The sequence below is a fragment of the Plecotus auritus genome (assembly GCF_963455305.1).
Source record: "Plecotus auritus genome assembly, chromosome: 8".
Classification (NCBI taxonomy): domain Eukaryota; kingdom Metazoa; phylum Chordata; class Mammalia; order Chiroptera; family Vespertilionidae; genus Plecotus; species Plecotus auritus.
The window spans coordinates 6,463,259-6,477,612 of record NC_137782.1 but is presented as its reverse complement, the minus strand read 5'-3'; the positions used below and the strand labels follow the sequence as shown (position 1 = coordinate 6,477,612).

At 43.2% G+C, this 14,354-nt stretch overlaps 1 protein-coding gene across 1 annotated transcript in view; it reads left to right on the top strand.

The window, feature by feature from the left end:
* CCDC178 (coiled-coil domain containing 178) overlaps window positions 1-14,354 on the top strand; it is a gene marked incomplete at both ends in the record, with an annotated part of 121,113 nt that overhangs the window by 65,951 nt on the left and 40,808 nt on the right. The window contains 2 exons of the mRNA XM_080683765.1: window positions 3,381-3,564; window positions 12,201-12,263. Coding sequence (XP_080539891.1) covers window positions 3,381-3,564; window positions 12,201-12,263 — 247 coding nt within the window. The remainder of the gene's footprint in view (window positions 1-3,380; window positions 3,565-12,200; window positions 12,264-14,354) is intronic.

Here is a 14,354-nt window from a genome sequence, read left to right as displayed (position 1 = left end):
ACAGGCCAGGATGAGGTGCCTATTTCTGACATGTTACAGCAGACTGTGGACATGACATTTACTAACTACTTCAAAAATGTCAGAAGCTCATTGTTTTATTCAGTTTTCCATCCTTATAGTTGACTATAACTATAGCTTTCCCCAAAAGAGCTCTTGATCTTCTTACCCTGTTCTTCATTTTTTCATTGTTAGTCTACCATTTACTTGAATCACCTTCCCTTTAGCCCCAGGTTCTTTTTTAAATGAAGTTTTAAAATAATAAGAAAAAAGTTAAAACAAGTCACTGACATTCATACATCTAAGGAATACCCCAGGAAATTTTGGACTGTTCTATACACTAAGATTCCACTAAATACCATCTCACCATTTGATGCTATTTGAATGAGTTACATAATCAGTGTATGATTTATTGTCCACATATAGTTTATTTTTTTAAATGGCAACAGGGCGTATTTGTTAACCAACTCTGTTCAGTACTCTGTGCATACACATTCTTGCCAGACCTCTGGTGGTGGAGATGGGATACAGTCGTTCACCTTGGAGTAGCAGTGTATAATTTGATAATTTTGTCTTTCAAATAAGCCAGCATCAATCAGAAATAAGACTCTTTTAAATTTGGGACGTTTGACTTGAGCCAACAATTTCACTTGATTGCTTATTCACAGGGCAGGCAAGCTTCAGCAGCCTAAGTCAAGGAAAATTGAACTTGTTTGAGATGGTTTGAAATTGGTTAATTTGGATTTAGTTTCCTTGAAGCTAACTGTGTGGTATGGATTTCTATATAGCCATTTTCTTATAGTCAAGCTGTGTAGAATATTCTGAATATCTATTCCTAATGCTCTAGTGTACCTCAGGCAAGACAATGCCATTGTAACAGCAGCGATCCAAAGATGAGGTTGATAATCGAGGGAAACGAGCAGAGGAGCTATTGACACCATGAAGGCCTCCTGGTATTGCCTAGGAAATGTGTTTATCAGGAGTTAACAGGATGGTGATCGATTCATACAGATAACAATTAAAACGTTATTGAAGTTGTTAAGCAGCCTGGAACGGTTAGAATGAATCCACAGGGTACTGTGTTTGTCAGACTCGTTTAGCTATAGCTTACCAGCCTAGTAATCTGAGTTACTTCAGACGAGTATAGAATATGTGTGTTTTTTTTCAGCATTTAACAGCAAACTGTTGCACAAATAGTGTTGTTATTTTGCTTTTATTTTTCTTTTTAACTTTTCAGATATTAAAAGAGAAAAGGGTATAGGAACCATTCACCATGAGCGCCTCACCAATACGTCAGCCTACTTTATACTTTTTGTAAGGAAGTAAAATAGTACAATAAATCACCCTTCCCATTGTGGTCCTCTCCCTCTGCAGAGGCGGCCAGAGCCTGGATTTGGTCTGTGTTCAGTGACTCCAAGAACTCGGGTTCTCAGCTTAGACCTCCACGTGCCCATCCGTCTCTTCTTCCGTCTCACACCAACCACCCTCTCTCATAGTTTTTCTTGCATCTCTTTTCCAATAAGGGAGACTCTTCCTGATGTCGGCTTAAGAGTCCACTCTGACAACCGACACCTCTCTTTTTTGCTCACTAGCTCACCCAGTACTGTCACCTGGACACTATTAGACATTCTGTCATCACTACTGCATTTCTATGCCCCACCTTCTTGTTCTTCCTTTCTTCCTCACAGGGACTAGCTATATTTGATCAAAATAAGCACTCAAATAGCCTTCTGCACCTTCTTTCAGTGACTTGAAAAGACCTCTCAGTGAACTAAACCAAGGTCATGAGAGCTGCATGAGGCTAAAGCAGCCTTGGGCAAACTACGGCCCGCGGGCCGGATCTGGCTGTTCTATCTGGTTCTCTTGCTCTCCCCTCCGTTCCTTTACTTTGAATTTATATTAGTTCACACAAACACTCCATCCATGCTTTTGTTCCGGCCCTCCGGTCCAGTTTAAGAACCCATTGTGGCCCTCGAGTAAAAAAGCTTGCCCACCCCTGGGCTAAAGTAACACAGCGGTACTAATAAATCTCACCTGGGTGGATCCTGCTTTGGGGGCCACAGAGGTGAAGTCTCTCTGAGAAAAGAATGCAAGATTATGAATACAGAATGCCTGCAGCCATTTCGATGACACTTGACAAAGGATATGTTATATTAGAAAAAAATGGTCTTAAGTTTTGGTTAAAATATCTTATTTTTGCAAGCTTTATCAAAACTTACAACCAGGTGAAAACACTCATGGGGACGCTCATTAGCATTGCAGTCCATTTGCTGCTGAATTGAACTTAATTTTTCTGCTCATTGGTGAGTTTTTGATTAGGGATTTTTGCTTCCCAGTGCCCCAGCTCCTAGCTTTTATAAACCTACCCTGCATGGGTAGGGTCGCTAGGTCTGGCCAGCGATCAGGGCCGATCTGTGGGGCGACTGGCGGGGTGATCGGGCCCACCTCCAACCCCACTGGCATCCGCCTTGGCTGGCCTGGGGCCTGCAGGCTGCGGGCAGCTCCTGCATTGAGCATCTGCCCCCTGGTGGTCAGTGCACGTCATAATGACGGTTCGTTCCACTGTTCGGTCGATTTGCATATTAGGCTTTTATTATATTGGATAGCTCCAGTCAGTTCATTGGTTCTTTCCCAAACAAGCGCAATCCACAGGAACCCCCCTACGATGCAACTCAGCGAACCTTGCTGGATTCGGCATCGATTGGAATATCTCCGGCCCCTTCCCTCCACCACTGCTTTGCTTTCAAGTTCCATTCCCGTTCTGTGTTATATACTGTATTTGCTTTTATATGCAGTGTGTCAGTAGTATATACTTGGAACAAAGACGGTACCCAATATGGACAGGAAACATAACTCGTTCATTTTCCTTAAGAGACTAGTATTTCTCTGTGAAAATCTTATACTGATATTTGTGTCTTACATTTTTCCTCTATTAACTCCCTCACCTCCCCCAGCTGTTGCTTTTCTTCCTGAGAGTTCTGTTTTAGTTACTGATTTTCCTGAGTTGAGTTTTCTTTCTCTTTTACATGGACTTGATCTTTATCATATTTGATTGGTCTTAGTATTGTGATACAGGTTATAAAGGTGGATTGACCCAGGTGAGTGCACGCTCAGAAAGCTGAGCATCTGGGACCCAGGGCTTTCTGATGGACACGCTTATCCTTCTGAAATCGAGCACAGCCTGACAATTGGGAGTATCCAACAGGAGCAGAAAAAATCAATGGAATTGTGGGAAATATTTTCTGTACCCAAGTTTTAATTACTTATTTGGTTACTTTGCATTTTTGGAGACAAAAAAAGGAACAACCTTTTAAAAATGTAGTTCCCTCAATATATACTCTTTGAAAATAATCATGTCAATACTTTAAATTTACTTTTTCCAGTGTAAGGAAAAAATCAGTGCTGGAGTCTGAAGTCCAAGGTTTGCTGATACTGAAGTTAAAAAATGAGGAGTATCTTAAAGGACTGTACAAGGACGCTTATCACATCGGTGCTGTTTTCCACCTGACCAGATATAAAACCGAAGAGTTAGAAGAGCAAATATCGGAAGTGAGAAGAAAATTCCAGGTTTGTATGTCTGTGTTCTTCTTAGTTGTGAAAAATGGTGATAAGCCTGGACTTTATTGATTTAGTATTGATAATTAGATTTTAATTTAGTCTACAATAGTCTTTAAAAAAAAAAAAAAGACTACATCTGATAAACCGGAAGAAACATCCCTCCTCCACAGAGGCCAACCTGAACAGAGGGGAAAGGGCTGCATGCAGCTAGCCCGCACTGGGTCTGCTTTTCGCTCTGACCGACCTCCCACTACCCGCATCGCCAGAAGAGTGGCACTCGGTCGGCTGCCTCCTACACATCTGATATCGAACATTCCTGCTACGCTAGGAAGGAGGGATGCTGGGAAGGGCCCTTGTACCCTTAGCAACGCAAATAAAGGGCGTACCTGCATCAAGATCACAGGTTGTTAGGTTCCAGCGCAGCACGCAGCTGGTAGACCACCATGTGCAGAAGCAACCGCCCCCAGGCCTCCGATCCATCCTCACTGACTGGAGGTACAACGACCAGTCACTCCCCGTCATTCGGCATAGGGACTGGCAACGTCAGCTCCGTTTCAGCACACACAGGGACTCCTTCCACAGGCTGCTTCTGTCCGCCCTTCACACGCCACACCCACCTTCTTTCGTCGCTGGCTATTTTCTTATTACAGACTTACGATCATGCCATTAATCTGTAAAACAGAGAACCCATGTTCTATGTCCAAACCCCTTGCTCTCTAAATGTAGGACATGTGGCTGTGGCTGCACCGAGAGACTGGGGTTCTGTTCTCACATGGCGTCCAGCTGCTGAGCTGACCTGGGGGGTCATGCCATTGTCCCTTCTCATGGGTTTTTCATTGGGTTTGTCATTCCTTATATGTTCTAAAATTAGTATGATAAAAATTATATATTGTAAAAATTAACCTCAAATTATTTTAAAATAAGCCATATGATTTTACACACACACACACACACACACACACACACACACACACACACACATGCTTTAGCATGTGTTATACTACTGTTGATGTTTATAATTTCCTTGAGTTTTCCATTACTATGTGTTTCTTTATGGCCATCAATTAACATTTTTATTGAAGATATCAATAAAGACACCAGCCATTTATTTAGTCACTTAACCATGTGTTTTAATTTTTTTCAATTGACAGGAAACCCTTCATTCACATTTTTTCCCATAGCTGTTGCAACCTACCTTTAATTCTTCAGAAACATTGCTTCAATAACCTGAGACTCTCACCGAGAAAGCTGTTGCATTTAGTGGTTATTTTTCTACGTCCTTCTGTTGCCATACAGTATACTTTGTAGGCAGAGTGCAGATGTGGTGAGACTCCCCCGGCTTGTTTTGTCCACCCAGAGCAAAGTGTCCCCTGGCTTTACCCGAGCACAATGGGAGGAATTGTTCATCCGGTGCCTCCTCTGCCCCACGGTAGCTGAGAGAGAACGAGAAGTACACAACATGAATAAATTACTCCCTGGAGGAAACGTTTCCCTTTGCCAGCTCCTTCTGCTCATCCCTGAGCTAAGTATGCAGGACATTAAACTTCTATGATTACACAGGTGTATCTGTGTCAGGGTGATAATGCACTGAAATAAATTTCTAGGCAGGCCTTAGATAATTCAGGTGTGTAGCAATTCAAGTTTGTGGTTTCTGCCTTTGTAATGGCCCTACTGTCTTTCATGACTAATTAATGAAAATCTGTATAATTTTCCGAGTCTGGACTTCCTTTTTTTCTTGTAGACAACTTTGTGTACTTGTTGATCCTGGCCTGAAGTTAGTCCTTAAATTCACGCCTTCTAGAAATTAGTTAGAGCAATAGTACCTGTAAGCTAGCTCTGAAAATAACCTGCCGAAGGCTCAGTGGAAGAGTTTCCCACTTACGTTCTCTCAAATGAATGCATCTCTAAAATGCCCGGTAATTTTTAGGCAGTCATAGACTAGAAGGAACTCCAAACAATCAAGGTACCTAGAAGTTTCTGGAATTTTCCAGATGGTAAAGATGACTTAACCCCTATTTTTAAATACCTTCAATTCCAATAACCTGATCTATTCACAAAAGTCAAGATTAGCCAAGACCCCAGGGTAAAATTATCCAGTAATGATGGGAGGTAAATCAATAAAACAGTAGTAGGTGTTCAGTTATGTTATGGATGGAACAAACAGAAAATCGTCCAGCTTTATATGAAGACTGTGCTGGTGTAACAGATGCTGAAAGCTCTCATTAAATACTTGTTCACACTTCAAAAGAAGGCTTCTCAGCCAGCGGCAAGGATTTGGAAGGTGTTTTATTTGAACATACTGGACTTTTTGTGGAAAAGTACAACATCAGGCCACTCTGTTCCAGGTTAAAAAAATAAAACTAGAACTAAGTGGAATAAATAAACACATGCCTTTAAATATAAATATAAATATATATATATATATATATATATATATATATTGATTTCAGAGAGGAAGGGAGAAGGAGTGAGAGATAGAAACATCAATGATGAGCAAGAATCATTGAACAGCTGCTTCCTGCATGCCCCACACTGGGGATCGAGCCCGCAACCCGGGCATGTGCCCCCATGGGGAATCAAACCGTGACCTCCTGGTTCATAGCTCGATGCTCAATCACGGAGCCACTTCGGCCAGGCTAAACACATACATTTTGAGATTTATTCCTTGAACATGTTTACTTAGAAATATGTTATTTAGTCTTCACATATTTGGGGATTTTTCCAGTATATTTGTGTTATTGATTTCTAGTTTAATTCTATTATGGTCTCACAGCAGACCATTTTCTAGTCTTTTAAGTTTGTTTAGATGTTTAAGGGTTATTTTTAGTGCTAGAAAAAATGTGTTGTGTCTTTAGAATGTAGGTACTCAGTAAGTGTTTATGGAAAGCATGAATAGAGTTAGCATATGGTGGGAAAATTTAAATACACAAATTTCTCAGTAATAGAATAGTAGTTAAATACGAGTATGAGAATAAATTATAAATTTATTCAATTTTGAATTTTAAAAAGTTAATGGGACTTCGGCTATATTTAGTGGCTGAGAAAGATCTCGCTAGGCTGACTTCACCAAAGATAAAAACTTGAACCCCTAGACCTAAAAGGGAATATGCTAAAAAGGCATAATGCGTATCTCAGGGTTTAGGGATCTGAGTTATTTTAGTTTATGTTTAATAATTTTAAAGTGTTTTTACAAAATACACATAAAACCTTCCTTTAAAAAAATAAAGAGCCCTAGGTAGTTTGGCTCAGTGGATAGAGTGTCGGCCTGCAGACTGAAGGGTCCTGGGTTCGATTCTGATCAAGGGCACGTATCTGGGTTGCAGGCACCTGGCCCTGGTCAGGGTACATGCAGGAGGCAACCAATCAGTGTGGTTCTCTTATATCAATGTTTCTGTGTGTATGTGTGTATGTGTCTCCCTCTCCCTTCCACTCTCTCTACAAATCAGTGGGAAGATATCCTCAGGTGAAGATAAAAAATTATAAGTAAAGACAAAATAATATCTCGTGTTTATTTTTAGAACCAGGTTGGGCTGCCACGTGGACTCTTAGGGGCCTGGCCACCAGAAAAGTGCCCTCACAGCGAGCAGCCAGAGCGGCCTGCCCCACCGGTCCAGTCCGGCCCTTGGTTATTTGCACAAACTCCAAACTCTGTTTTATGAACTTAACTCTGCCTTTTAAGACCTCTTTCCCTCTCTTCCTGGTCTCAGAGCTTAGATAAGAATAGGAGTTTTCTGTTTTCTTAGTGCCTTCCAGTCGCTGAAACACACATGCTGCCACTGCCTCAGTTATGCCCTTCATCTCTCCATATGTGGTGTTCACCCCCACTTTCTCTTGAACGTGAGTTTCTGGACAGGCACTCACTGTTCAGACTCTGCTTTTCAGCGTCCTTTGTCCTGGGAGGCGCTTCCCGTAGAATAGCTCTCTGCTGCCACCTGCTGTTTCCGCCTGGTCAAACCAGGCAGCCGGTCAAAGGCCACATTGCTTTTTAATGCGGGTTCTCCCCAGCATTGCAGGTGCTCTCACCCCCTTCCCCTCAGCTTCTTTCAAGCTCTTCAACATGATTTTTTGATATTTTTAATTTTTTTCCTAAACCAGAATGGACAGAGACATTATTCCCCAAAGCCTAAATTATTTCCTATCTAGCCTGTTACAGAGAAAGCTTGGTGACCCTGCCCTAAACAGTACAGGAACGGCAAATGTATGCAGCAGCCGCAGCCCTTAGGATGAGGGAAGGCACCCACAGAAGGAACGAAGGTGGAGGAGACCAATTCGGTATTTTACTGAGACCACTCCCTAGTTAGCTGTGTAAGTTAGGTCTATAGCAATTTGTACTGATTTAATGCCGGTACTGTTCTCAGCAGCCTTCCATTGTATAATATTCATATCCTTAAGTTCGGGGACTTAAATTCATTTAAACAATGAATTACTGTCTTACTGGTTTATAAATTAAAAAAAGGACTTTGAAGGCTGAATGAGTGAATTTTAAGGAAAAAAAAATGAATCAGTCCTTATTGCAGCCGAAGTGACCTTTCTAAAACACACCCCGTGCCCAGTAGACGGCACTGTTTTTCTTATTGTGCCTTAGAGACCTGCATAATCTGGGATTGGTTTATCTTTTCCGTTTCATAGCTTACCATCCCAGCTCATCTTCTCAGTTCTCTCTCTCTCTCTCTCTCTCTCTCTCTCTGTCAGTTAGTTTCTGACAAAGGTCAAATGTAGCACTCTGTTTTGGAATACGATATATTTTCTCCAGTTTATAGAGGCATTTTTAATTTGGTTCCCTCTTAATTATTAAACAAATTGATAAACCACTATGTCTGCTATCATGTTAGAAGAAGCAACTAAATTTTATTAAAATTTTCAAAATATTTCATTGTATAAATTGGCTTTAGATGTAGGTATATCCTTAGGTGAGGTAATATAATAAAGTTATTGCTTTCCTTAGAATATTTCTTTTTCCTATGTTGGAGTTTTTGTTTCACTTTAGGAAAGCATAATGTTGATGAGTTGCTATACCAAGAAAAAGAAGAGTTGTAGGAGAGACTTAGCGAATTGTTTCTTTATATTGTCTCTGTAGACCCTGGGAGGGTGCTATGAATGAGGCTGTAATGAAGGAGGGATACTAGAAACATTTCTGAACCTCTACTTTACCTCTGCAAAGCTGTGCATCCCTTTTAAATGTGGAGGGCAGACTATCTACAAGCGAACTTGTCTCTCAAATAAGGGGTTCCAGGGTGTGATTCTAAAGCAGAAGGAACTTAAACTAGACCACCAACTTGCACCATACACAAGAATAAACTGAAAATGGACAAAAGACTTAACTGTACTAGTAAGTCTCTCTAAACCATCAAAATCCTTGAAGAAAACATAGGCAGTAAAATCTCAGACTGTGGGGAAGCACGGGACTTGGCTGGAAAGTCTGTAAGGAGGATTCTCCGAAAGGTCGGGGACCTTGCCGAAGGCGGCAGCCCCTACCGTGACTTTTCCAAACAAGTCTGAGCCCCCGGGTGTTTGCTGGAATCTCTGTTTAGTCTTTAGACCCGACCTTGTAGAGGCATGTGCTTTCTCAAGGATGCTTACCCGCTGATAGGATCTCGAGGTTAATGTTAGTTCAAGCTGTTGTGACAATAAAAGGCTAAGAAGGCTGGCGAACAGGGCTGCTTGGCGGTGATAGCCACGTGGTGCCTTAGCCCTCTCTTCCCCAGAAACCGTGTGAGGGTCATGGTTCTGGTCCGCCCTGGCGTCAGACGCCTCACATAGCAAAATGTTTGCTGACCCACCTCTTAGATCAGGAGAAACAAAGGGAAAGAATAAACAAATGGGACTACATCAGACCAAAAAGCTTCCGCCCAGCAAACAAAACAGTCTCAATGAAAAAGGAGCCCACTGGACGGGAGAACATATTTGCCGATGAGACATCTGATAAGGGGTTAATTTCCGAAAGGTGTAAAGAACTCACACAACTCAATGAAAGGAAGGCAAACAACCCAGTTTAAAATGGGAAAAGGACCTGGATAGACACTTCTCCAAAGAGGACATACAGGCCAAGAGACATGAAAAAATGCTCAATGTCACTGATCATCAGGGAGGTGCAAATTAAGATGACAATGAGGTATCTCCTCACACCTGTCAGAATGGCTACCATCAACAAATCAACAAACAACAAGTGCTGGTGGGGATGTGGAGAAAAGGGAACCCTCGTGCACTGCTGGTGGGAATGCAGGCTGGTGCAGCCACTGTGGAAACCCGTATGGACTATTCTCAAACATTAAAAATAGAATTGCCTTTTGACCCAGTGATCCCACTCCCAGGAATATATCCTAAGAATCTCCAAACAGCAATCAGAAAGAATGTATGCACCACTTTGTTCATAGCAGCACTATTTACAATACCTAAGATCTGGAAACAGCCCAAATGCCCATCAGGACAAAAAAGCTGTGGTACATTTATACAATAGAATACTACACAGCAGCAAAAAAGAAGGATCTGTTACCCTTTGTGACAGCATAGAGCAGCCGTGGGCAAACTACGGCCCGCGGGCCGGATCTGGCTGTTCTATCCGGTTCTCTTGCTCTCCCCTCCGCTCCTTTACTTTGAATTTATATTAGTTCACACAGACACTCCATCCATGCTTTTGTTCCGGCCCTCCGGTCCAGTTTAAGAACCCATTGTGGCCCTCGAGTCAAAAAGTTTGCCCACCCCTGGCATAGAGGGACCTGGAGATTTATTATGTTATGCAAAATAAGCCAGTCAGAGAAAGACAAGTATCACATGGTCTCACTTATATGTGGAATCTAATGAACAAAATAAACTGATGAACTATGTACGTCCAGAGATATGGATGCATGGAACAAACTGATAGATCTCAGAGGGAAAGGGGTAGTGTGGGGTGAGGGAAGAGATTAAGCAAATAATTTATATGCATACTAGAAGCCCGGTGCACGGATTTGTTCACCAGTGGGGTCCTGGCGTAGCCTACAGGGATCTAGCCGAAACTGGCAGTCCAGCGCCACCTGCCGTTCCTGCCTGCCACTCCTGCTCATCCTGGCCCCTATGCGCCTGCCACTGCTGCTCGGTAGGTTCGCTGCTGCTCTGCTGCGGTCTCCGACCGTGAGCCCTGCATCTGGCACCCAGTGGTCAGCTGAGCGGCACTCCCGCTGTGGGAGCACACTGGCCACCAGGGGGGCAGCTCCGGCATTGAGTGTCTTCCCCCTGGTGGTCAGTGCACGTCATAGCGACCGGTCGTTTGGTCACTTAGGCTTTTATATAGATAGATAGATAGATAGATAGATAGATAGATAGATAGATATGCATAACCTGTGGACATAGCCAATAGTGCAGTGAAGGCCTGGGGTGGGTGGGTTCTGGGTGAAGGGGGCAAAGAGGGGGAAATGGGTGGCATCTGTAATAATGTCAACAATAAAAACAAATTTTAAAAATGGTTCAAAATAAAATAGAGAAACATTTTGAATTATTTCCCAATCTGGTGTGTGTGCACAACTGAGAAAAGAACTTAAAACTCTTTATCCTAGTAACACAAATATTTTTCCAAATATATTTTGACCACTGATTTTCAAGGAATGATGTAAAAAAAAAAGCAAAAAGAGGATGAAAAGTGGGGGAAAACGAAGCATTTTAGCCAAATGAAAAATCTGATCCCATTTTGCAAACTTCAAACTTGAATTGTATCTATCTCATTTTCTAAGTTGAATGTGTTCTTTATGGAAATTAATATTAAAAACAAAAGGATAGTTTTTAAAAAGAGGAATTGAAGACTGGCTAGTTTTTTCCCTTTTGATTACTCTCATTTTAGTTGCAGATTATAAAGTACAAAGTCCCTTGAACTGAAATTCTGCATCCTATCACATGCTAACTTTGCCTTAAATAACAGCAGGCTTGTTACTACTTCGTTGTCGTTGTTGTTAATCCTTGCCCGAGGATATTTTCCCACTGATTTTTAGGGAGAGTGGAGGAGAGAGGGAAGGACAGAGAGAAACATCCATGTGAGAGAAACACATTGATTGGTTGCCTCTTGCAAGAGCCCCTACCAGGGGCCAGGCTGGGAGGAGCCTGCAACCAAGGTACATGCCCTTGACCGGAATCAAACCCTGAACGGTTTGGTCCACAGGCCAACACTCTATCCACTGAGCCAAGGTGACTAGGCCAGGCTTGTTTGTTTTTAGTACTCAGTTTGTAACAAATATTTTATTTTTTATTACAACACTAGAGGTCTGGTGCATGAAATTCATGCACTTGGGGGCAGGGGAGCCCCTCAGCCTGGCCTGTGCCCTCTCGCAGTCCAGGAGCTCTCGGGGGATGTCCCACTGACAGCTGAGGCCCACTTCCCCCAGGGGAGCGGGCAGTTGGACATCCTTAGGCTGTGAGCCTGGCTTCTGGCTGAGTGGTGCTCCCCCTGTGGGAGCACTCTGACCACCAGGGGGCAGCTCTTACATTGAGCATCTGCCCCCTGGTGGTCAGTGTGCATCATAGTGACCGGTCGTTCTGCCGTTAGGTCGCTTTGCATATTAGCCTTTTATTACATAGGATAAGTAAAATGTGTCTCGTGTTAGCAGTTGTCTTTAAAAAATGTTTTCTGACATTATGTAAATAAAAACTCCTCTTTAAAAGTTTTTGATGATTTACAGGGTAGAGAAGAGTTCTTGAAAAAAATCACTCGAAGTGAAGTGGCTAATGGAATGATGCTTCAGGTAATCCTAATTTGCTTTTAATATTTTATTCTTCCTTTAATTTGCATTTCACTTAGCATTTGAAATTTGTCTGTAATGAGGCATCTTTTACTGCTTGGCTTGCAAGCCAGCAGTTTTCTCTGCGTAGCTGAGGACAGTTGCCCTCCGTGGAGCACCAGCGGTGTCTGGTCATGCAGAAAGGGACTGACCTCCAAGCCAGCTCACATTCTGGGGCGGAATGGGAGTGTCTGCCAGTCCAGTGAGGGGGCAGAGGGAGCTTGCTGCTAAGTGTCCTCTTGCTTGCTTTGTGATGATAGCCCGTTTCCTTCACTTCTCGTGTCCTTCCATTGAATCTCCTTGTTTAACACTGAAAGAAAAATATGCTATGGTTTGTCTATGTAAAAAAAATTGAGACAGAAGCATTATAGTTATAAAACCAGTTTTAATTTTTTTTTTACTCTTTATCTACACCACATACGTATTCTTTGATATCCAGGTTGGGTGTTTTGATCCCTGGCATCTTTCTAGAATGTCTCCCCCTCAAAATGCATAAATATTTGAAATTATTGTTATAGGAATACTAAAATCCAGAGATAAAACAATTCAAAACAGTGTTACTTTTAAAGATGATTTGAGATTATCTGCACCTCTGGTCCTCTTTGAAAGAAACACAAATTTTGCATTTTCTTCTATTAGGAAATTTGACATTTTCAAACATATAAAGCAGTGTTTCTCTACTTCCATATGTTTGAAAATGCCAGATTTCCTAATTTATTTGCATATTTAATAATTCTATAATCTCTCAGCTCTTTTGCTTAATATTTCGTTATTAACTTCTTGTTGATGGCTTTTCTTTGGTCTTCGATTTCAGGAATTAACATATATTTCAATATTTATTGTTAGTGTGTTCTCTAACCTTATTATCTTCTAATATTTACTTAAGAATGTTTGATTTTTATTGTTCATTGATATTTTTCTCATCATTTTTGTAAATAACTGTACACTCTTTAAATTGGCTATATTGATACCAGTTGCTTTTAAAGGTGGCATTTATCCTATCTAATAAAAGGGTAATATGCAAATTTACCATCACTTCAACACACAAGATGGCCGCCCCCATGTGGACACAAGATGGCTGCCACAAGATAGCCAGCAGGGGAGGGCCATTGTGGGCAATCAGGCCAGCAGGGGAGAGCAGTTGGGAGGGACAAGGCCTGCAGGGGAGGGCAGTTGGGAGCGACCAGGCTTGCAGGGGAGGACAGTTGAGGGCAACCAGGCCAGCAGGGGAGGGCAGTTAGGGGCGACCAGGCCAACAGGGGAGGGCAGTTAGGGGCGACCAGGCCAACAGGGGAGGGCAGTTAGGGGTGACCAGGCCATCAGGGGAGGGCAGTTGGGGGCAACCATGCCTGCAGGGGAGGGCAGTTAGGGGCGACCAGGTTGGCAAGGGATGACAGGGGTAACTGGGCCAGCAGGGGAGGGCAGTTGGGGGTGACCAGGCCTGCAGGGGAGGAGAATTAGTGGTGACCAGGCCGGCAGGGGAGGGCAGTTGGGGGCAATCAGGCCAGCAGGGGAGCAGTTAGGTGTTGATCAGGCTGGCAAGGGAGTGGTTAGGGAGTGATCAGGCTGGCAGACAGAAGCGGTTAGGTGTAATCAAGCAGGCAGGCAGGTGAGCGGTTGGGAGCCAGCAGTCCTGCATTGTGAGAGGGATGTCCGACTGTCCGTTTAGGCCCGATGCCACTGGGTCGGGCCTAAACGGGCAGTCAGGCACCTCTCGAGGGGTCCCAGATTGGAGACGGTGCAGAGTGGGCTGAGGGACACCCCTGCCCCGTGCACAAATTTCATGCACTGGGCCACTTGTCCTATATAATAAGAGATGAATATGCTAATTACCCATTACACCCTGAGGCGTAACGACCGATCGCGTAATGACCAGATCACGGATCTGCAAGAGGGTGGGGTAGCAAACTACATCAGGGTGGCTGAGACCTACAGGAGGGGGCAGGGCAGCAAGCTATGAGTGGGGGAGCGGGCGGGGACGGAGGAAGCTACAGGAGGGCGGGGCAGTGGGCGGAGAGCTATAGGAGGGTGGCAGCGGCCTACTGGCACACGGAT